The sequence below is a fragment of the Engraulis encrasicolus genome, chromosome 23, assembly GCF_034702125.1.
Source record: "Engraulis encrasicolus isolate BLACKSEA-1 chromosome 23, IST_EnEncr_1.0, whole genome shotgun sequence".
Taxonomy (NCBI): Eukaryota; Metazoa; Chordata; class Actinopteri; order Clupeiformes; family Engraulidae; genus Engraulis; species Engraulis encrasicolus.
This window is the reverse complement of record NC_085879.1, coordinates 27,020,121-27,045,120: the sequence shown is the minus strand read 5'-3', so window position 1 is coordinate 27,045,120 and position 25,000 is coordinate 27,020,121. Positions and strand designations below refer to the sequence as shown.

Genomic DNA, 25,000 nt, shown 5'->3' with positions numbered 1-25,000 from the left:
TGAAATGAGCATTCTAAAACACAATGTGTTTTCATAAATATCCATAGGCCGGTACATATAAACTGCCTCTAAATCCAGATAGGCCTACTATATACAGTTCTTCCCTCAACATTAAAGGCGCACTGTGTAATATTTTTAGCAGTTTCTTTCCTGAATTCATGCCGGCCATTCACAAATGTTACCTTTCTCACAAACACTTGAATATAAGTATTCATTATGAGTGAGAAAATTGCACTTTTCATACATGTCCGCCATTTTGAATTTCCAGAAATAGACTTTTTAAATTATTTTTACTTGCAAAACTTACTCTACTTAAGTCATACTAGTCAATATTAGTTTTTTATTCAGTAAATATTCATGAAAAGGTCAAATTTGGCAGTAGGCAGCACAGTTTCAATGACCAGCATAGTTGCAATCTACTCTGGCCACCATCCTACACAGAGCACCTTTAAAGCTCTTTTCATCTCACTAACATACTGTTTAACTATAAAGTAAATGTATTGTATTGGGAAAATATGCTTCAAGTGAGTGCCTTTGACATATGGAGAGCTCCTCCTTTGGTTTGCTGACTGTTTGCCTATCAAGTGTCATGTTTTTATGTATATGATTTGGGCTTTGACTGGCATAAAATGCATGTTTTGGCAGCTGCTAAGTACGTAAATGTAACTGTCATTTAATGACTCTGTCCACCTTCTCCTCGTTAATTGGCCAGTTGGCTAGCCTAATTAGCAGATATCAATTATGTACCCTTGGAGAAGAAGGGCCAGATTGATTGGGAATACAGTGAGTTGCTGCATGCATTGTTAGGCTTGCATTCTATGAGGCATTTTTATGGTCAGAAGGGCAGGGAATGTACAGGATTTAAATTAGATGAGCACGAAAGTAAAATAGTGATTGATCTTGACCGCATCTTCTGGCATCCTCTTTAGGTCGGTGTGCATCATAATAAACTTGCAACATCTCTGGCTGGCATTTATGAAATGGGATGTGTGTCCATTCTCAAGGAGCAGTTTAACATATACTCTATAAACATATTGATTGAAAATGACTCATCCCATTGGTTAAGCAAATATTATTTAATCTCAGACATTGCTAACTATTTAAAAAATACATAGATTCTCCATTCGAGTCGAGACTCACTCTTTTCTGTGGACTTGGACTTGTCTTGGACTTGCTTATACAGTAGCTGGACTCTGACTTTTTGTATTGTCAAATGTGTTTTTATGGACTTGAAGGAGTCTGTCTCAATTTTGTTTAGAACACTGGCCATCATAGATTCTAAAGTGGAGCTTGAAACATAGCAACATGCTAGTTTATCATCATATCAATGCATGGCATATAGCTTCAAACATTCACTGTATTCTCATTCATCACTTTCCTCCACCAATGGTCATCATCTGAGTTTGTGTGTACGTTTGTTTGTTTGTACTTTTGTGGTTCATGCGTGTTTCAGTCCACCTAAGGCTCAGAAGGGCGAAAGTTTTCTAGATTCCACTTTATTTAACACCGACATGTGACTCAAACTTGACTGACTCTTTAGACTCAGACTTGTCTCGGCCTTGACTAGTCCTGGTCTTGTTGTTGAAGAAGGTAGGTCTGCACACTGCGGAATATGCTCCAAAAAATGAAGTTTATTGAATTAAAACAGCAACGTTTCGATCACCCTGGATCTTCGTCAGGCATATTCCTGGTCTTGGACATGTCTTCGAATGACTATATTCACTAACCAGCCTTGACTCACACATGAACTTAACTGCTATCCCATTCCAAACCCATAGGGTTCAATATGGGGCTCACCTTTTGCAGCTGTAACAGCTTCAGGATATCAAAACATTTCATGCTCCTCCCAACCTTATGGGAACAGTTTCCTCTCCTTCTTCAGCCTGCTCTTGCAACATGACAATGTCCCAGCGCACAAAGAAAGGTCCACAAAGACATGCATGACAGAATCTGGTGTGGATGAACCCGACCTGACCTGAACCTGATAGAACACCTTTGGGATGAATTAGAGCAGAGACTGAGAGCCTAAAACGGTAAATAGACTGCATTTACTGTATATAGAACCTTTCTGCTCCTTCGAGCACTTAAAGCTTTTTCCATTGTATGCCTCACATTCACCCATTCAGACTCTAATTCACACACCAGTGACAGTGGCTGCCATGCAAGGTAACACCCCGACACCAGGAGCAACTTGGGGTTAAGTATCTTTCTCAAGGAATCATCGAAGGGGTCAGACAGAGCGGGGCTCGAACCTTCAACCTGCTGGTTGCCGAAGAGCTCCTACCACCTGAACCACCACACCACCCATGGTCAATTATTGACCAACATCAGTGTGTTACCTCACCAAGGCGCTTTTGGAAGAGCGATCAAATAATCCTCAACCTTGTGGACAGCCTTCCCAGAGTTGAAGCTGTTATAACTGCAAAAGATGGGCCAACGCCATGTGGGTTTGGAATGGGATGGCACTTAACCCATTTTGTCCTGGAGCGACATATATGCTGCATTCGGGTTTTTGAGATTTTAGCTGTTTTATTAAAAATGTGGGTATGTCAGAGCTGATATAATACATCCTAATGCAAGATAAGGGTCCTGCTTTTAAATGCAACTTATTTCATGTTTGTGTGTGCTTCGGAGGCTGAGATATTTAGGTTTTAATAGGCAGAGGGCACCTTTTCCCAAAAAGGGCTTAGGCTAAAATGGGTTAAATTTATAAGTGAGTCAAGGCACGTTAGCGAATACTTTTGGCAATATGGTGTATCTGCAGAGATGTGCAGCACAAGCAAGAAGAGACTTTCTGTAGGCTTATGGTGCATTTCAAAAATAATTGTGTGACTCCTGTGCTAAAAAGTCAATTTTCCCTGTAAAAAAAAAAAAACCCTATTTCCAGCCTGGCTGAAAAGACGATTATGCTGCATGCCTTTAATTTTCAACCCTGTGATAACTGTGTAACAAGGGTGATGTTTTTTAGAATCCATTACATTAATCCCCAGATCATTTGCATTGACATTCACAGAATAAATGTAAATAAAATGAATGGACACGCCTGGAATTTATTTTGTTTTCATGCAGTCTGTATATGAAAGTCTATGCATGAAAACATAAAATCACTTAGGTCTTGTCCGGCTTTTTGTTTAGTTTTTTTCTCCAACAGTATACGTATGGTAACAATGTATATGCCATCATGTACAGGGCTGTGTGTGCAGTGCAAGTGCATAATTTTATAGAGGTTGTATTATGTAGATTAACTAATATGGAGCAGTAATGTCAAATGCAAAAAGTCAGCCAGCAATTAGAATTAGAATGGCAGTTATTTTAGAGATTACACACACTGACATTAATTGCATTTTAGACTTCAAGTGGCATCGTTATCTACATTATATTCTGCTTCAGTGTGAATGCTCTAGGCTTCCAAGAAAGACAGAGAGACAAAATATGATCACAACATATATTTACATATGTGCAGTTTTCTTTAACTCAAATCTATAAGAACATTATGTAAATACAATGCAAAACAATGACCACAGATTTTAACTTTTCAAAAGACAAAAAACAACAAAGTTCTGCGTCTGCGCCTGCTCTTTAGACCCGTGTATTGCTTGGTGCGTGCACTCCCAAAAAGTAGTAATCACTCGAGATAATGAAAAAAGTTGTAACATTTCGGCTACAATATACATTTTTCACACAAGCCTTGTGTGCGCCTTCTTTTTTCATTATCTCGAGTGATTACTACTTTCAAAAGACACTCACAATACTAAGCCCATGCAGGAAAAAGCCTTAATCTCCATTGCCCTCTGCTGGTGAAAATATGGCATTGTTCAGGAGGATGCATATTCTCATCACATAGAGAGAAGTAAGAGGATGTAAGTCGATCATAGATATACTGGATATAGATGTCTATAATGCAGCTCACACTATATTGAGGCACTAAAATCACTATAGGGCAGAAAGCTACACAAGACAGTGCAGTCTTGTGCATTCTTTAGAATCCTCTAGGTAAAGCCATGTCACACAGACATGTTTGTTTAAAAAATGCAACAACTAAAAAAACCCTCCTAGTTTTAGTTTGAGATATGCTTGTTACCGTTTCGGTTTATGCCTATCAGCATGGAAAAACGTATGAAAAACAAAATGTAGAAGGATTTCCATATCTAACCCGGGACTGAGTCATCAATGAATTACTCCTATGCAGGAGTATAAAAAGCACTAGAAAATCTAAAAATAAATATGTGTATCGATGTGAATAATTTGATTAGTGTGGTTGAATGAGCCCAGATGATGCTATCGATGCTTAATAGAGCAGCAGACTTCAAGGAAAGAAACGCACATTTTTTGTTTTTTTTCCCCTCCCTAGAAGTCTGCTGCCCTATTAATCATGTACAATCATGTGCAATGTGTCAAAAAAAAAATAGAGGGGGAAATGTTTATTTTTGTAGACTTGTATTGTTGCAGCATTACAAAACTGGCTCCCTGGGGGTTAACACTATGGTACGTAAGACACAGCTATAACATGCTTTAGAACAAATGTATAGTGTTCTTACTGTGTATTTCACTAAAACGCAAAGATATTCATATTGGCCCATTTTGCCAATCAGTGCAGTTTATACATGTTTCTCCTGCTAAAAGACTACACTGTATGCAGCCTACTGTATGCGCTAGGGCTGTGCAATATATCAAATTTATATTGTGATATCAATATTGCTGTCAAACCATATCAAATTTCATAATATTGAGTTGAAACAATATTTTTGTTATTTGTCTATACTGCCAATACTATATTCCCCTACACTTGAGCCATTGTGAACACAGAGCAGACATGCTACCCAACATTCAGAACACCATCGTGTGTTTCTCTATGGCCCTCCACTCACACTGCTGAAGGGAGAAAATATTACAGCACAATTATTTTTCTTAAAAGAAATACCGTCTAAAAAACATTGTGATATCAATATTGACTGAGATAATCATGATATTGATTTTTCTCATAATGGAGCAGCCCTACTATGCGTGCACATCATGCCTGTACATTTCAACAATGCATACATACTGCAAACCACCTGAGAACATAAACGCCAGTCGTATTAGACTATGAGATGGTATAGTACTGTGATGAACCAGAGATGGACATGTCTGTTGGTTTGTGCTTGTGTATCAATACAGATATCTGAAAAAGTTTTTTTGTTGTAACAAATATATCCAATTTATTTTGCACAAATAAATTACATTCAGTACATAAAGGTAGGCACGGCATTATGGGGCACACACAAGAATATAATAGATAGAGCAGTCTGGCAATCATGTGAAATCATTCTTGCAAATCAAACATCCTACAGTAACTTGCCACACATGGATTTCTAATGAACAGCAGAGCCAAACAGGTGATGAAAAGGCATTGGGTAGAGCATTACCCCTGATAACTACCCTTCGTCTCATGGCCCACACTGAAACTGAGGAAAAGGCCTTCAAAGCCTTGGTATTAGGTTGGCTATTGTAATTACCGACATGGCAACATCTCTAAAATGTGGATCACAAGGCTTTGGCACAAAAAAAGAAGTTTTATGAAGACTGATTTCAGTCTGAAGTCAATTTTGACCCAAATATGTAGTTGCTGCAGGGCAATACAGTGTGTAGGCGTTTTGTGAATGCTGGTTGGGTTGGCTGGTGACAAACATATAAGAGTCAATGATGTTTTTTGTAGTAGCAGCAGACGTCAGGGTGGTGAAACCACACATAACACCACTAGTGTATGAATTGATGAAATTATTTATTTTGATTTTACCAGTTTATCTACGTAAGAAGCATATTCATTGCACATACATCAACAACCGATCACAAATTCATTCATGGACTTTAGCTGTTGTTGTGCCACCTGACGTCTGCTACTAAAGAAAAATGTTACCCATAATAACCCAAAATAATACAACTTATCGCCCACTGCCACCTTTGCCCTCATCTCCCTTGCCTCTCTTGACCCCGTGGCCCCCAGAAAACTACAGTGTATAGTCGTTTTGTGCAGTGCTGTGTGGGTGGGCTGGTAACAGACAAGACATCAGCCACTGCCACCCTTGCCCTTGCCCTCGTCTCCCTTGCCTCCCCTGTCCCGTCGCCCCCAGAAAACTACAGTATACAGTAGTCATTTTGTGCAGTGCTGTGTAGAGTTGTATAAAGCAGAGGTAGATGCACTCTTACAAATGTAATGACAACACTAATGACATTGTATTACATGGTTTCAACTTTGTAATATCATACTACGAGTACTTCTACTTTATACAACTCCGGTGCTGTGTGGGTTGGCAGATAACAGACATACAGTATAATACAACATATCAGCCACTACCACCCTTGCCCTTGTCTCCCTTGCCCCCCTTGTCCCGTGGCATCCTGCCCATGTTGTAGAACTCGGCGTTGGGTCGCATGTCTGTCAGGTGAGCCAGCCTGTTGGACATGGCGAAGAAGGCGGCGATGGCGGCAATGTCCCAAGCGTCCTCGCTGTCCAGCCCGTGCTCCTGCAGGGTCCTGAAGTGGCCCTCCGTCACGTTCTCGCTCCGACACACAGTCATCGCAAAGTCCAGTATGGCGTGTTCGCGAGGGCTCAGATCGGCCGTGCCATAATTTACTGCCACCTAGGGGACAACGAGGGTTGTTGGGTTTTTTTTAAGCAAAACTATTGTGTATCAACCACTGAAGGTAAGACACACGCACACATGCACACACACACACACACACACACTCACAGTCTTTACACTCAACAGTGTTTAAGGAAGGCCAAGCGCATAATATCAGATCCACACCACCCCAGCTAACACACACGTCACCCTACTACCATCTGGCCGCAGATACAGGTGCATGTGTGCGCGCTCACACCAGCCGACTAAGACACAGATTCTTTCCTCAAGTCATGAGGCTGCTTAACGTCAAACCATCATTGATAATGAATCACTCTTTCACTCATCTATTTTTTTCAACCTGCCTTTTTAAATACTTTTTTTTTCTATTCATTTTGTTTTTTGTTTCTTTTCTACTTATTTTCACATTTTTCTTTTACTTTTTAGGACTTCCTGAACGAAAAAAAAAACTTTTCAACTCGTCAGCATATGAAAATGAATACCTTGTGTATTAAATGCATCATGCCCATTAGTATTCATCCCCAATGTGAAGTGTTCCACAGTCACCTGAGGTAAACCACTGGCCCATTTTGGAGTGATTTCAAAGGGCATTGAGGACTCCACAAATCACCTGAGTGAAAAGTTCCTCTACCAATTAAAGAGTGCACTCCTGTAGGCTAAATCAAGGTTGCTCGGAGGGGGTTTTGGCTCTGTGCGCAGCGCAGCGCTGATTTGTGGGAAGGGGGAGTGACCACCTCAGTCCGGTCCCGTTAGAAGGATGAGCCATTAGTAATTACGGCTGCTGTTTAAGATGCGGCAGCACGGAGGACAGGTAAACAAGTGCCAGAGTTAATGTATGCCGTCCTTGTGTGTGAGCGTGAGTGAGAGCGATTGAGTGAGCAAGCCAGAGAGAGAGAGAGAGAGAGAGAGAGAGAGAGAGAGAGAGAGAGAGAGAGAGAGAGAGAGAAAAAGAGAGAGAGATAAAGAGATAAAGAGATAAAGTGAGAGAGTGAGAGAGTGAGAGAGTGACTTTGGCTCTCAATCTGATATAACTATTATGCACTTTCTTCATAAGGCGTGTGTGTGTGTGTGTGTGTGTGTGTGTGTGTGTGTGTGTGTGTGTGTGTGTGTGTGTGTGTGTGTGTGTACTGCACCAATCTTACTTCGTGAGGCCACTGCTATTGGAGCACACCCACATGCTGGGGCCCTCGCTCCATGTGGGGCCCAAATCCTGCACCCCACATGTTTTCACCCCTTTTTCTGGGATAGTTTTGTTGTTACTGGTAAAAGTGAAAGTGTAAAAACATTTCCTCACTGACATGTTAGGGTTAGAGATTGCTTTGGTTTGGGCACAGTTTAGCTATTGATAAGGTAAATATGAATGGCAGGCCCCTACAAAGATATAAAGGTTGGCCCCACAAGGCCCCCACAAAGATATAAAGGTGTGTGTGTGTGTGTGTGTGTGTGTGTGTGTGTGTGTGTGTGTGTGTGTGTGTGTGTGTGTGTGTGTGTGTGTGTGTGTGTGTGTGTGTGTGTGTGTGTGTGTGTGTGTGTGTGTGTGTGTGCGCGCATACATCATGTGGATGTGTGTCAGAAAGAGAGAGAGAGAGAGACAGACCGCATATACTACAATAAGAATTATGAATTGAAGTTATTTCTGTGTGTGTGTGTGTGTGTGTGTGTGTGTGTGTGTGTGTGTGTGTGTGTGTGTGTGTGTGTGTGTGTGTGTGTGTGTGTGTGTGTGTGTGTGTGCGTGTGTGTGTGTGTGTGTGTGTGAACCCATGTGTATGTGTGAGTGCACAAAGAGAGAAACAAAGAGAGGGTCAGTTTGGCTCTCAATCTGCATCTAGTAAGTCGAATTTACTTCCGTGTGTGTGCCTGTGTGCCTGTGCGTATCGCTCCCCCTCCAAATAACCAATTGAGTCTTTGTGCCTTGAAAAAGTAATGTCTGGATGTAGTAAAACTTCCTGCGGCAGAATAAAGAAAAGACTGAAATAAGTCTTTTCAGAAACAAAGATGGAAGACAGAAACGCAGTGCTTATCTAGACTTTTACACCTAAGGCCACCCAGGTCCGACCAGAACACCTTGAAAAACAATGCTATCTTATAATTGAGAGAGTGCAGACGTCCTCCGCCAAGGAAGCTCATTTGACTAGGTTACACCCTATTTTTTCATGTCTTTCTGCCTTCTTTTTGTGGACTACCCGAAAACTCGAACGTCAAAATTCACCATATCCTGGTCTTTGCCCTGGTTCCAGATCGTAATCCAAATCACCATCAAAATGTAATCACTAGTTCCTTTTGCCATTTCCAACAACTCCACAAAGTTTCATCCAAAGCCTTTCATAACTTTTTCAGTCATCCAGCTGACAGATAAACAAACCAACAGACAAACAAACAGACAGACAAACAGACAGACAAACCAACACGACCCTAAAACATCAGGTCCTTGACGGAGGTAATGAGCTTTATGATCTTAGGAACATGGCCAAGATAAAAGAGTTTGTATCTAAACAGGATCAGGAGAAACTAGTCCACTCATTGGCATAAATGTACAGTGTTGTAGATGTGCAAGAGCAATATCATCCAAAAAGATGCTAAGCCTTCAGAGGTCTCATGTGTTGGTTGTGCCCAGGAATAAATCCAGACAGGGTGAAATGGCATTTAGTCATTATTAAAAAGGAATTAAAAACATCTGCCTTTGGTTAGGATGATTTTACAGTATGATCTACAGCAGGGCTTGACATTAACTTTTCTGCTCACCGGCCACTGTGGCTAGTGGTTTTCCCGAGTCACTGGCCATCCAGCTATTCTACTAGCCACAAATTTGACTTTTTTATCATGATGCTGTACATCTAACCTCAGAAGATGAGGTGCTTCAAGCAAAAATATGAGCGCAAGGGTTGGCATAAACAAACAAAATGAAACAAATAGAAAGTGAGTAAATGACCTTCTTCTTGAACTTAAATACAAACAATTGATACACTATTCTCATATGTCATACCACAGAATAAGCTACCTGCCAAATTGGCTAGTGGCACTGAAATTGTTACCAGCCACAGTGAAGTTTTACCAGCATTTGGCCGGTTGGCAGGTGCCAGTGTCAAGCCCTGATCTACAGTATATTTAGATAATACTATCTGCAATACTTTTTGTTTTTCTAAAGCACATTGAATGACAGTTCTGCATCATAATGTGCATTGTGCAACACAAACACTATTACTATTGCTATTGTGTGTGTGCGCAGGCGTGCGTGTGTGCACACAGGCGTGCATACAGTACATGCATGGGATTGTTCGGCCGTACAAACACTGACCTGATCAGCCAGGTTGGGTTTCTTGGAGTAGATGCGGTGCAGTGCACTATGGGATATGACGCAGTACAGGCAGTGGTTATGGGCACTAGTGGCAACCACGATCAGCTCACGGTCAGCCTTGGACAGATTTCCTGCATCCAAAAGAAGGCACAACTCAACAAACAAACAAACAGTGGTGGATGGAACCGAATTAATCTTGTTTGCATTTACGCCAAAACAGATTCCGTTTTAAAGCAAAGCAGGACAAACAACCTCCAATTTTCATGATTACAGGTAAGTTTATATCTATGCCACTGCCTGCTATTTGTTCTGCTTCAAATGCATTGAATTGAAAGGTGATTGATATCACATTAAACATGTCCATTGAAAAAGTAAAAGTGACGCCAGATATACAGTGCCTTCCGCCTGTGCTGCTAACACAGGAGATTTCACTGATTAGCTCATCAACCTAATAGATATGAACTAGGGATGGGAATCTTCATCATCAAATGATACGATGCGCATCTCGATACACATGGCAACGATACGATACATTCACGATTCATGAAATTGCCAGTGATAAGATGCGATACGATTCTCCTACCTACAGCGCTTCAGTTTGATATGGCACGATGCAATTATAATGCCATGCGATGCAGTGCGATTCAGTACGATGCGATGCGATACAGAACAGATTAAAATATTAAATTGATATTAAAGGCTGTGCACAAGGCTGTCGTTAGGCATAAGCAGAGCGCTTTTAGAGTCTCAACCACTTTGCCCCCAAAATTGTGACCTCCTAAATTGAGACTGACTAAAAAACATCATGAAAACATATTTCATTAGATTTCAAAACAAATATTTGTTAGTTATCAAAAGGGCCATCATTTTCAGGCACACTGTAATTGTGAATACAAGAATTAGCATTGATATTATTAGTAGTCGCAGTAGTAGTAGTATTTACTTATGAGGGGGCTACTTATTAGCAGCGGCCCTGGCTATGTATGTTACTTTTGAAATAGCCTATACTGGAAAACATACAGAAAGCAGTGAGAACTCATTTTGGTTTGGGCACATTGCTTTGAGCAGAGAAAATAAAAAAATATACCTGAATACCATGCCAATTACAGTATATCTCTTTTTTAAATAAAAATGGGAAAACCACAGAGCTTCTGCTCATGATAGAATATTGACCTGAGCATGTAATAACTACATTTACAGGTAAGCTCTGAACAACTTATCAACTACAATTGATCCAAATTAGAACAATTTAGTAGATGTTGGGAATGGGGTTAATATGAGAAGGGGGAAATAACGTGCGTACTAGACTGAAGTGTTGGAATGGTGTACTTTTCAACTGGACTTTTTAAACTTCATGGACAATCTGCACGAGCTGCAAATCAGACCGTGTGTGTCCAGCATGAGAGCTAAATATAACAGGAATATAACGAAATATAACGCCACCTCGCACGAGAGGAAAGGCGGTCTGAATCAGAGCAAGGTGATGTGCGTTGCGCTCGAGAACAAATCCTGAAATTGACCGTTTCTAAAAAGTTCTAAGAGATATTATCCGGTTTGTACCGATGTGGACAGTCAAGATACGATGCATCTCGATTTTATTTGCGTTTCTTACAGATGCAGACATTTGCAAATCGATGCAACCGTACCGTACAGGTTGTATCGATTTTCCGATACGTATCGGTGAATCTTCCCCTCCCTAATATGAACACAAGACACCACGCCGTGCCAAAAGTCTGATAACTGCATATGGTGGTTATACAGTATCTATGATCAACCTGGCCGAAAAGGAGCAGAAATTATTTTAGGATTAACTGTTTCATTGAAATGCCTAAAGCAAATACGTGCAAATACAAATAAAGCAAATACTTTCTGAACCCGATATGAAATGGAATAAAAAGAATTAAAGATAAAAGCAAGACATAAGGAAAAAAAGACTAATACTGTAAAAAATATCAAAAACATTTTGAACTCTAAGAGGAGAAGAGAATACAAAGGGGACAGATGTTCTGGGCCCAGGGAGAGAGGGGGCCCAGATATGGGTTCTCATTTAACTGTATCTATTGGGATGGGGGGCCCTTTGACATGACTTTGTCCTGGGCCTGGCCAAAGCTGTCAGCAGCCCTACTCTGATCCAAAGATCATCTACTTAACCATTGGGCCATGGCTTCCCTTTTGTGAAGAAAAAAAAAACCTCACACAAGGGAATCTCATGAGGCGCAGGTTGTGCCATGCCTTCTTGCTCAAAGAGTTAAGAAACCCCAGATTCATGCCACTGGCATTGGCAAGTTGCGTGCAGTTTCTCCAGACAGCCTTTTCCCTTATCCTTGCAGTCCGGGCACTTCGCTGCTATCGCTTAGCAACATATGAGTTTGGGTTGCAAAGTTAATTATCCAACCATTCAAATGGTGTATTTTGTTCACTCACTCCAACTCCAACCAATGAGTGCAACATTGAAATTGTTATAGCCCAAATTGAGGTCACGCCAACTGCAAGAATAAGGAAATACGTTTAGTTAATTGCTCAACTATCTCTCGTTCTCTTGTACCCCCTTCTTTCTCTCTCTGTATGAATAGCACATGTAAGCTGTTGAAAGTTAATTTGAGTTTATTTTCCCCCGTTACTTATCCATGTCCACTTTCAATGGACAAAAAAAGAGAAAATGACTGCAAGTTGAAACTAAAGTGAGCAGATGCAAATCATGCTGTTGTTGAATAAACTCGCAATAAAATATTAAAGAAAAACAATCTCTCTGCACCAAATCCAGTACAAAGGCCCATTACCAAGCCATGCATGCAGCAAGCACCCTACACAGTGGCCAAACTACTGAAAAATGAAAGTAAGTGTGAGGGGGGAAGATAGACTCTGAAGAAGGCCATAAGGGCCGAAACGCGTTGGCATTGTAGCCAAATAAAAAAAGTAAAATATTGCAACCTTGAGTGCCTCAGCATTTGTCTACCTGGACTAAGTGTGGGGGGCTTTTCTCTAGGTACTGTATGAGGGTGCTCTTTCCTCACTAATTAGAGGGTTGGGTTGGGATATTAGAAAAGGATGCGCTCTTATTTTTTTTTTTAACCCAAACCACCACCCTTATGGGGGACCTATGTTTTTTTGGTTGTTTTTTTTTCATTCTCAAACCATACAAATAAGGACAAACGTAACATATAATGGAGGACAATAAAATGGTAAAAAAAAAAAAAGGATAAAGAAAAGAGAAAGACTGTACAAAAAAAGCTAAAAGTGTCCCCCAACGTTTCACACAATATATTTACTAACCAACCCCCCCCCCCCCCCACCCCCAACACCCATCCCCAGGAGGAATTATAACTTAATTGTATATTGATATACTTAGAAGTTATACCTTAAACATTTCAGAAATTACAGGAAAGAAAAAAAATCCTAAGGCCATCCTTCTCCACGTTTTATCTTAAACCATCTATTTGCATACATTGTTTTACCGGTCTCACATGCCATCATACATTTTACAGTGTGAGGGGCCTTTTCTCTATGTACTGTATGAGGGTGCTCTTTCCTCACTAATTAGAGGGTTGGGTTGGGATATTAGAAAAGGATGCGCTCTTATTGGTTGTCAAATGAATAGAAAGCAGACAATGTGCACACATTAGTGCTGGACAAACAAAATAAATGATGGAAAGGATAAATGTCCGCAACACTGTTAACGCTCCCAGTTGTTTATGTGCCAAAAAAAAACAACAACTGGGAGCATTCACAGTGGCTACGTTTACATGACATTTTTGTAATTCCGAATTTAACAGTTCCGTCGAGTTTAATTTGATCTTTCATTTAATTCCGAATTGTGAAGTGTTTACACAACGTTTATTCAGAATTGAAGTAGGTTCATTCTGAATCAAATGTCTCATGTAAAAGAGGCGTTGCGGACATTTGTCATTTCCATCAAATTGATACGCCCTTCGCAGAGGTGCTTCCATGCGTTTGAATGTTACCGTACCTGTCTCTTTGTTCATGAGGGCATTGTAATAGGAGAAGAAGGCTCTGAACTCCTCTGGTCTGTGTGACAGTGCCTTGAACACGTTCGGAAGGAATCCACCCTGATGAATTGGTAAAGATTGCTTCCTTTATAAGAATGCAATGTAAGAAAATATACCCATCATAAAGACCACTGTGTGGTACTGTATCGTAAAAAAAATATGCTGTTTTATTGCAGCATTACTGCCGTCTCAGTCCAGTGAATGCACTGATGTGGATATGAGAACACTGCAAACTGCAAAATCTGCAGTTCAACTACAGCTTCATTCTTTAGGGACAGGGGTCAGCATATTACATTACATTACATTACATTGTATTTGGCAGGCGCTTTATAACCAAAGCGACTAACAAACGAGGACATAATCATAGCCAGCATCACTAGCAGATACAAAGTGCACAGGAAATATACAGAAAAAACAAGTGCAGATGCACGAAGGGTAAGTTGTTGTTTTTGTAGAGTACACACACACCCATAGTATCCACAGCATCACCAAATGGAGTAGACACACATACCTTGGTTTCCACCTCATCCATGACTTCCACTATGTCGTTAGGGAGGTCAGTCTTGGGGGGCACGGGGTATCGGCTGGCATTGTCATGGGCACTGGAGGAGCTGCAGTGCCTGAGGAGGCCTGCTGCTGCTGCTGCTGGCACTCTGTGGTGCACCCTGCCCACCTGTGGAATGGAGGACTGGGACAAGCGCGCACGAACAGACGCATTCAGTAAATAACATAGTAACTATGTTACAATCAAACTATTCTGTTGTGCCTAAACACCAATCAAAAACATGACACTGCAGTCAAAGGTACTCTGTGATGCACCCTGCCGTGGAATGGAGGACTGGACCACGCGCTCAAGTACGCATGCAGACTATCAATAAACAATATTATTTTAACGGACACAATTTCGGTTGTAGTCTATCCATGGATGAAACAACGACGCTGAAGTTAAAGGTAATGCAAGATGACAACAGCTTTCTCAAGGAAATGGCAACGCGTCGGGTGAAACACGCGCACGGGGAAAGAAACGCATATTGAGCATTTGGCACAGCGTGACGCACGAGTCTTCACAGGCGCACGGACACTGTGAACACTGAGAACTGTATCATTTAAAATATACATTTACAAACTTAAATAGTGCATGAAAGCATTGTAAACAGCAGTCAATAGGATGAGTAGCCTTTCACTATTATCACTCGCATTTCGTTACTGTGTCGTTTATCAAGACGAACACTGCAGAGTTCAAGTCAAAATGTTGTTCTTACCAGCAAAGCAAGTTTAGAGGTACGAAGTAAGTTTATTTTCCGACAACAAGCCATATCAATGTGACTCTTCACTTGCTGCTGACACTCAAAACACTTTCAGGACTTCCTGGTTCTTTGACGCCTCGTGGCCTCAATGGCCAATCATGAGGGGAATAGACAAAACGCCTTTCGCATGAAACCAATCACACGGGTGCTTGTATTTCTGATTTCTAATTTGACATATTTATTTATGTCTGTTACTCAGATTATTCTAAGGTAACTAACACTTGGAATTTCGATGAAATCACAACGTCACCTTCTGCACTGTGTAGGTAAATAAATAGATTATGTGGACTGGCGGCGGCCAATGTGTGTCGAAGGAAAATAAATGCAGTCAATACGCAGCAGATGGCGTTGTTGTAACCTTAACAGTCAGTGCCCCCTCCAGTAGGCCTATTTTCTTTTCTTCCGCTTGCTCATAAGCCTGACCGCTAACGTCAGCTTTGTAAATAAAACACTGGTAGGCCCTACACCCAGTAAAACAAGCTATTCCACACATTTGCATGTAGTGCTCTTCTATGTTTGTTCCTCTCAATAAAAAAAGCCGTTTGGCCTGTGGGATGTTTGCCATTTCCCTCTAGCTGTCAGGTAATCTCTGTTCAAATTGAGCTAACCTCAGGTAGGCCTACAGAAGACTTGAAGAGGTCAACCCAAAGGTAAGTAGGACCAAGTATACAATTACCAGGAAGTATTTCACAAGGATGCATTCCTGCAAAGCAAAGGAGCATACCAGTGAGAAACTTCTGAGACTTAGACTCTGAATAGAACAAAGAAACAGGTGTTCTTTGGTATTTGCACACAACAGTGAAACACCTCTGCACTTGTGTGATGTGTGTTTTTTTTAAAGTTATTATTCTGCAATTTACCTTTCAAATTGTGCTTCATCTTTCACTCACAGGCATGACATATATGGAAAGTGTGAGAGAGTGGTCTGTCAGCGTAACTGAGGTGTTCCTGCAGATTCCGTCATTCGGAGCTCGGCCGCTGACAGCTTTGGCTTGGCCCAGGACAAAGTCATCTGAAAGGCCCCCTATACATACAATGTAATGAGAAACCAATTCTTGGGGCCCTCTGTGCCTGGGCCCGGGACAACTATCCCCCAAAGAACTTTAAAAAAATAAAAAATAATAATGGATGTGTAACATACGGAGCCCATAAAAAGACATGTGAGAGTTTTTTTTTTTTTTTTTAATGTTTCTCGTGGCCACCAGAAACTTTCTGGTGGGCATGACAACGTTTCTGGTAGTCACGAGAAAGTGTCTGGTGTGCATGAGAAACACTTCGGTGTTTTTTTTTACTCTCACATATCATTTTAAGAGCTCGGTAATGGATGCCAAATTTGGTGGTAAAGCATTAGTAAACCTCCCTCCTGTTGCCTCGTATACATGCGGTAGCACAGAGCTATATCGGCCTAGATCAGGGGTGGGGAGTCTCTGTCTCGAGGGCCGTTTACGGTCCCCAACATCTTTTTCATGTTAGACAGTCTCCCCATGAAATATGACATGTTTTGTAAAGACATGCTAGTCATTACATTTGTAAAGCAGTTGAGTTGTGTTTTCAGGGGACCTAAAGATGGGATCTGTGTAAAGGTGGCTGCCTTCAATACTAGAGATGCACCGGATCCTGATTTTTAGGATCCTGACAGATACCGGATCCACTGCTTAAGATGCTGCCGGATCTGGAACCGGATACCGGATCCTACGAAAAGGTTGAAACACATTGCCTACTCGCACACGTGGGCCCTTTTTATTACGTTGGCTCAAGCTATTTTTTAGACTCATTGGCTTACTGCCATACTGCCTGCAACGTCCGCTTCCAAAGGGCTTTCACTCCATGCAGCGATTGGGGTTGTGAAAGACTGACTGTAAAGCCTAGGCTACAGATGCACCAGATCCTGATTTTTAGGTCACTGCCGGATCCACTGCTTAAGATCCTGCCGGACCCGGATCCTGTGAAAAAAACCCTATTATCCTGCCGGAACTGGATCTTGGATCCGATGCATCTCTATTCAATACAGGTCTTAAAGTGCAGGGGAAAATCCTGTTTTGTGTTTATACGTACAGCCCTTGGAGGACTTAATGAAATTTGAAGTGGCCCCTCGAAAGAAAACGGTTCACCACCCAGGCCCAGGACAAAGTCATCTCAAGGGGGCCCCCAGCCCAATAGATACAATGTAATGAGGATCCAATTCTGGGCCTCTCTCTCCCTGGGCCCAGGACAATTGTCCCGTTTGCCCCTTCCCTCCTGTTAGCACCCCTGAGGTCAGTTATACAGTACAGCAGTGTTTCTCAACAGGGGTGCTGGGGCACCCTGGGGTGCCGCAGAAACGTGGCTGATAAATAAATGATTTAATATAATACATATTTGTCTAAATTGATAAGTTAAGGCTAGTCAGTGGAATCTTTCATCTGCCATTTGCGCACAAAAAAGTAAATATAGGTCAGCTGCAACTTTGAACGTAGGTCGTGTGACGTCTCTCCAAATGTGTTACTTTTCTAAGCTTTTGTGGTATCGGATGCGATGCCATGTTACGGCTTGTTGGTTTGGGGTGCCTTGAAATTTTTCGTGAATTGAAAGGGTGCCTCGCCTAAAAAAAGGTTGAGAAACACTGCAGTACAGTATATCATACTTATTGTACTTCATTGTACTTGTGCATCAGTGACTGGTAGGTTGCAAGTCCGAGCTCCAAGTGGCAATCTGCAGGATGGCCTCGGTTACAGAGGGTAAACACAATATACACAGGAGAGGTCATCATCCACTTGCAGGACCGCTGACAGCTTTGGCCGGGCCCAGGACAAAGACATCTGAAAGGGCCCCCCAGCCTAATACGTAGGTACAATGTAATTAGGACCCAGTTTTGGGCCCCCTCTCTCCCTGGGCCCGGGACACTGCCCCCTTTGTCGTCGTCCCTCCGACCCCTGTCCACTTGTCAGTAGAATTTGTCCCACCACAACAATAGAGTGCAGTCATTTCAGTTGTTGCACCAAATGTCAACATACCAAACTATGGATGATGCAAATTGACTTACATCCTATCAATTACTGTGCAATAGCAGATGGGTGTGTCACTGAGGGTTGAGGATTAGTGAGAAGTCACAGAGAGAGAGGCTATTGTTTTTTTTTTTAGCCCATCAGCTCTGCTACTGTGCAAGTCTGAGATTTTGTTTTACTATAGCCTGAGTGGCCACGCCCAAGATAACACACTTGACCAGGAAAGGCAGACGATAATGACAGAGACGGAGAATGACAGTTTATCAAATGTGTTGTTAATGACGTCACAGCAGACACTAGCAGAGACAGAGACAGGTGGGAGTGCTGTAATCAGTAATACACTTGAAACCATGGCAGGATTTATGATACGTTTAGCCCAGTATTGCCTAACCAAGCTCCAACGTAGTATAGGGAAGACAGTTAGGAAGTGTGTTTGCGATTCATATCTGTATGTAGGTGTGGTGGCGTGAGGGTCCTGGTGTGTGTGTGTGTGTGTGTGTGTGTGTGTGTGTGTGTGTGTGTGTGTGTGTGTGTGTGTGTGTGTGTGTGTGTGTGTGTGTGTGTGTGTGTGTGTGTGTGTGTGTGTGTGTGTGTGTGTGTGTTGCAGGTGCAAACCTATAAGGCTATATTTGCTTTAGGCAGGAGAGATTAACCTTTAGTCCAAGGTCCTGTATAAAAGGTCCTGTGGGTCAACAGGTATCAATTTAATATTTTTAAATTTTTTATTTCTTTAGAGACTGCCTAACACTTTAGAGGGTCCCACAAAAAATGCCTGGGCCTTGTTTTGGTCCCAGACCAGTCCTAACGAAAAGGTCTGTACAGGCCACCTGCGATTGCACTTGTTTACCTCCAGCACTTGCACACCTGCACATGTGTTTGTCCCATGCCCAGTGTGCTCTAAATATAGTCGGAACACCCTTACTACCAACACTTTGTAAGCTGATTTATTTACCACAGAAGCTAAGGTGAGTAAGGTGGCACTAGGTTAGGTTAGTAAGGTAGAGCTTGGTAAAGCCAAACAGTCCTGACTTAAACGTATAACTATATAAATAAATACGTAAACAAACTATCATTCGCATCCCCATCCCCGTTCATTAATGCAGGAAGAAGCAAGGGAGCGCACGGTCCTCTCTCTCGGCATGCGTTCCTATTTGCGTGAGCGAGTGGAACGGCCCCCGTGCGTGAGATTGGGCCAATAACAAGACTGGGATTGGTCTCCATGTTACCCGGGAAGAAGGGCGTGATTTACTATTTAAACCGGTCACCTCCCTCACGGATTACAGAGGTTCCCTTAAAGGCTTCTGGTGCAAGATTCGAACGAGGACACTCTCAGGTATGTACTGTTGTGGGGATATTACTTTTTTTTATTCAGCTAGATCTAGATGCGCCAAACTCTGTAGCCATATCAATGGGATGCGATTGGCGCTGTGAAATTGTACCATCGGATTGAACACACACAGATTAAAGTGTCGTCTCCTGGCTACTTGGTGAATTGGCTTAGGGGTTAATGCATTAGTTAAAACTCAATCATGGTATTAGATGTACGGCATGCTTTATTTAGTTGGTGCTGTCATTCGGGTTTGTGTATGCAATATATGCATGCGTTTCTGGCTCTCCTCCACCTGACAGTCGTTCGTCATGTAACAGCATTTCTGGGCTACCGACCACTCCTTATGCCACAGTAGCGCACCGCCAGGATGCCAAGAGCTGTCTTGGTAGCCTACATGTTACCTCAGATACAGGCTGTATGCGCATCGATGATTACTGGTACCATATTTTCTCCCGTAGCAAGTGCAGACGTGTTATTTTGCCTCTCTCGTCAAACAAAAATGCCCACAGCGCAGTCGTATTTGCGCAGGCAAGAAACGCATGACAGAGCGCATGCCATGGTAGGGAAAGGAACACCAGGTCCCTGGTTTTAGGGTGGGGTGTGGGAGATGCGATTCTCAATCAGTCCCATGATGGCACAGAATGCATGGATTCATCCTGTCTTCTCACATTAATCTGTCAGGTATGGGGACAACGAAAACTGACTGTATGGGTTTAGTCAGATATCAACCATTAACCGTTAAACACACACCTAAAAGGTGTACATTGCATTACTCATGAGTGTGTTGGTTAACACGCCCTTCTATTGCGCCATGCACGGCACTGGAGATAAGTTTTTTTTGACTCGATATCAGGGAGCTGATACGATGTACTTTTATTATTTTCTTTTTCCTGAAGAGTGCACAGCAGGAATTAAATATTTCCATTCTGCAGACGTCATTCGTGCACATAAGAGTTTTTTTCTCTCTCCCAACATAAAGCAGAACAAAAGAGTACTGTGCTGTCACAAGACTGCATGGCCCTGGTGGAAGTCTGGCTTGTGGTTATGCTTCTATCAAAAACAAGAGGAGGCTACTTTTCATCATTTCATGAGGGAAATGCTACAATAATACCCATCTTTGTCCAATCCAAATATATTCTGTGAAGCCTACTCGTTGTATTGATTAAGTTGAAAGCAAGTTGCATTGGTTGAAACTTGTCTAAGTGCATCTTGCAATTAATGAAAATATTGATACATGCCACATGTTGTGGAGTCAATGCGATTCAAAACAAGTTGTAGCCTAGACTTAACAATGTAGAGAGGATGGACTTAGCAATCACACGATTCTGGAAATAAATCCATCAATGAATGTATATTTACAAATATTCTGCATTAGGCAATACCAACACAATGTGTTGTGACATTTTAACTGCACATCATTTGCAAGTTGTGCAAAACTCCTCCTTCACAGACATCAAACTTGTAACATGTCACGTTACTTCAAGCCTTTTCCCCCATTTTTTCCTTCTCTAAGAGTAGTAGGAATTGCAAAAGTTCAGATGGCTATTGCATAACCATGTGTGGGAGAAAGAGGTGTGGTCCACTCCACGCCTTGCACATAAAAAAAGTCAACTACAAAATGCCAGATAACTGAACTGTAGTATGACCTCCGAATTCATGGGAACGATAAACTGGCCTCTCCTGCATCATGAAAACCTTGAAGTCACCTTTGGGGTTTTTTGGCTCTTGAACAGAGACGGGTGTCAGGTTGTCAGGCTGGGACAGTTTAGGGTATGCACGTTTTCTGTGTGTGTGTGTGTGTGTGTGTGTGTGTGTGTGTGTGTGTGTGTGTGTGTGTGTGTGTGTGTGTGTGTGTGTGTGTGTGTGTGTGTGTGTGTGTGTGTGTGTGTGTGTGTTGATTGACCGACTGACTGATTAACGCACAGGAGTGAAACTCGTTTTTTTAAGGAAGTTTCAGCTCTTAGTGGTTCAGCGTTCGTTTGCCAGATAAAAATAGGCAGTGTGCCTGGGGCCTTCCTGTTTCAAATTTGTGGAAGTGAACTCTGCCATTGTCGTTGACTACCAAGGTCTTGCCCTCCCTATTTAACCCTCCCGTACCGTACTACCATTCTCCAACAAACTGTGCCAAGATTGTTTCAGCAGAATCAACCCATTCCTGTGCCTGCATTGATTCGCAGGCCCGGTCATGACCCAAAAACTGGAGTGTTGTAGTTACATTTAGGGAGATTCCGATACAACGAGCAAGGCCGCACCTTGCACCTTGTGTTCTTTTACAGCTTATTGCACAGACGCGTTTTGGCGTGTGGCTTCTTCAGTGTGCAACGCTCACATTGGGCAACACTCACAGTTTAGGCAAGGTGTGGCCTCTTACATTGTATTTACCTGTAAGATTATCCTTTGGACCAGCACCCTCAAAATAGTTTATAAACACTTTACAACACTTTAAACACTTTACACTCGATTTAATGACCGCTAGATTGTACTCGGTCCTATTGTCTAAGTGTTGAATTAACACTAGGTTTGTTTTTATTCTGCACCCTGACCCAACTCCTACCTGACCTCTCTCCTCCGCCAACACCCTCAGAACACTTAAAAAGCACCAAGTGAAGCCTACATCCAGCTACTGACTTTTACATTTAGGGAGACGAAACAGCGGAGGTTCCACCCATAGGCTGCTTAACTAACTCCTGCCCACCTCTCTCCTCTCCTCTCCTCCACAGCCCCAGCCACCCACCGCAAACATGAGCGATAACAACCCCGTCAGCAAGGAGGTCGAGACCTTCGACAAGAAGTGTCTAAAGAAGACCAACACGGCGGAGAAGAACTCTCTCCCCACCAAGGAAGGTGAGGTTGGCCTCAAGCTGTTAGCTGTGAAAAGATAAGGAATTAAGTCATTGTGAATATAATTTCCACCAAGGACATTGGGAGTGAGACTGGGCACTAGCTGGTGCTCTGGCTGGATTGTATCTCCAGGGTTTCCCTCAGAACTTTATTATAGTGAAGGCGGCCATCTTGACAAACAAACATCTCCCACCTTGGCTAGATTCCTCTGAAAAGGATTAAAGTTTTAGCTTCACAAAAACTGCATAACTATTTATTGCAGGTTTCATATCGCATAATGTCATCAGTAGCCATAATAGCTAATGTTAATCTTACTAGCCAAACACACACTCATTAATGGGCCAACGTGGCTAGTAAGCTTTCTTTTCTACTAGCCAAACTGAATTTTCACCAGCATTTGGTTGGCTGGCTGGTGTTACTTTAGAGCCCTGCTGTAGGCCCATTTCATATGAAACTGCACAACATAGCCTTTGCAGTGTTGACTCTGCCACCGGCTAACTTCCCCTCCCACCCACCTTGACCAAAACAAATCTTTTGACTGGAGTGTACGGTACATAGAGGTCGAAAATAACACTAGAGAGGACCCCGCCCCCTTTTTACGGCAATCTGTAGCGGCCATTATCTGTAGGTAGATCAGAGAAATGGAAATTAACGGAGAACGAGGCTCACCTCTGTCAAAAATGGCTTAATCATGTGAAAATGTCCATCAACACACTATACAAGGACAATAGTTGAAGTGTGTTGCTAACTATGTTCATAAAATATATTATTTGATTTTTAAATGTATTTTATGGACTCATGATTTAAGTATATATTTAGCCTGACATTTCAAATCTGGTCTTTGATTAATGTGTTACTTCATATTCACACAGTTTTAGTTAATTTCTTGACAGGGGTGGGCGTGTTCTCCATTGACTTGCATTGCTCGAAAGTACCTACACTACCTACGGAAGTTGGGAAGCTCCAGCTGCCATTTCCCAGTGCTGTCGCAAATTGCTGTGTCCTCTCTAGTGTTATTTTCTACCTCTATGGTACGGTATCTCTACTCCTACTGGGCCCTCTCAGTCTTGTAAGGGACTTTTCCCAACTTCCACCACCATGTTGATGTTCCATTGTTTGTTTTCGCCCAGATAAGGCCAAAGATCAAAAAGCTGAGTTAAGAATGGAGAGAAGTGATCTAGGCCTACTGTTATCACACACAGACACAGATACACACACGAAAACACAAACACAGACGCTCTCTCTCTCTCTCTCTCCCTCTCTCTCTCTCTCTCTCTCTCTCTCTCTCTCTCTCTCTCTCTCTCTCTCTCTCTCTGCTCTCCATCTTAGTTTTAATGTAAGGGGAAGTGAACAACTTAACATCACTTCAGTGCACACACTTTCACAAACACACAATTGCACACATACACACATGCACATGCACATCTCACAAACATTTGGAATGTAGAGAAGTGAATATATCACTTCAGTGCACACACTGACTGAGTCATACAAAGACAAGTACTCATGCATGCACACACCCACACACTTTTTCTCACACACACGCACACACACACACCTGAGTGTGTGCATGCAGGCGGGGAAAGGCGGAGACCTGGCTTGTCCTCCGTTCACCTCCTTCCCGGCTAAGCACACAAAAGATTAGCCCTGCATTGTGTCACCACTGATAAACCACATCACAACCACCACCACCACAACCAGTACCACCAGCTTCTCCATTTGTTTTTTGTCTTTTCTTTTTTTCCTTCCTTTGGCTTCCTCGTGAGGTGGAGTTAGCGAAAAAAAATGTTGCACAAGTGTCTCTCAAGTCACACCTCACACCCGTAATTTGGAGGGGGATGTGTGCAATTTGTCGGTCTCAAGTGTCGTCAACTGTCAGGTTTTTTTCTTTCCTTCTTTTCTTTTCATTTGTTTTTGGTGCCACTCATCTCCATGTTTTGGAGGCATACTTAGGAAACTTGTTACCCTAAAAACCTCAGTCTCGTGTCAACAGAGAGAGAGAGCGAGAGACAGAGAGAGAGAGAGAGAGAGAGAGAGAGAGAGAGAGAGAGAGAGAGAGAGAGAGAGAGAATTTGAAAATAACCACCTGCCAAACACAGAGCCAGAAGGCACCAGTCTCTTCTTGTCTGGCAGTCAGAAAACATGGCGTGTTGGTAGCCTGATTATCATGACTTTCAAATCTCTTCGAGACTTGGTCTGACCAAGAGCATAACAACTAACATTGTCAAACGGCATGGTTGACCCACCTCCCTTGGTTTGCTACTTTTCGAGGACAGAACAGGCTGAGCCAAAGTTTAAACCAAACATTTCGTAGTCCCAATAGAACGTCTCTGCTTAAACCACGTCACTGCCTTGAACACGCACAGAACCGTTGGTGATGCTCAAAGTTGATTGCTTCCCGACAAAGTGGGTGGAGTTCCCGCAGGGGGAAACTGATGGTACCTGAACAAGCAATTTTCCTGAGCGTGTGTAGCTGAGCCGAAGGTGTTGCGCCCCTGCAAGGGCGGAGCCTGGGTAGCGTGTTGCAACACCACACGGCACACAGGCATCAGGTTTAGTCAAAAAGTCAAAACGCCTCAGTTCGCCTTTAATTTACTCTGCCAGTTTTTCTGG

At 42.4% G+C, this 25,000-nt stretch overlaps 2 protein-coding genes across 2 annotated transcripts in view; one reads left to right on the top strand and one right to left on the bottom strand.

The window, feature by feature from the left end:
- Positions 1-5,770: 5,770 nt before the first annotated feature.
- On the bottom strand, positions 5,771-15,291 carry si:ch211-175m2.5 (uncharacterized protein LOC568697 homolog). Its single transcript, XM_063190539.1, has 5 exons — positions 15,188-15,291; positions 14,437-14,613; positions 13,886-13,985; positions 9,919-10,049; positions 5,771-6,620 (listed from the first exon to the last, which is right to left on the bottom strand). The coding sequence occupies exons 1-5, from the start codon at positions 15,239-15,241 to the stop codon at positions 6,324-6,326; spliced, it is 759 nt and encodes a 252-aa protein (XP_063046609.1). The 5' UTR covers positions 15,242-15,291; the 3' UTR covers positions 5,771-6,323.
- Positions 15,292-19,468: 4,177 nt separating this feature from the next.
- The window catches only part of tmsb1 (thymosin beta 1), an 8,962-nt gene continuing 3,430 nt past the window's right edge, over positions 19,469-25,000 (top strand). Inside the window, exons 1-2 of the mRNA XM_063190452.1 lie at positions 19,469-19,549; positions 22,267-22,390. Coding sequence (XP_063046522.1) covers positions 22,288-22,390 — 103 coding nt within the window. The 5' untranslated portion in view covers positions 19,469-19,549; positions 22,267-22,287. The remainder of the gene's footprint in view (positions 19,550-22,266; positions 22,391-25,000) is intronic.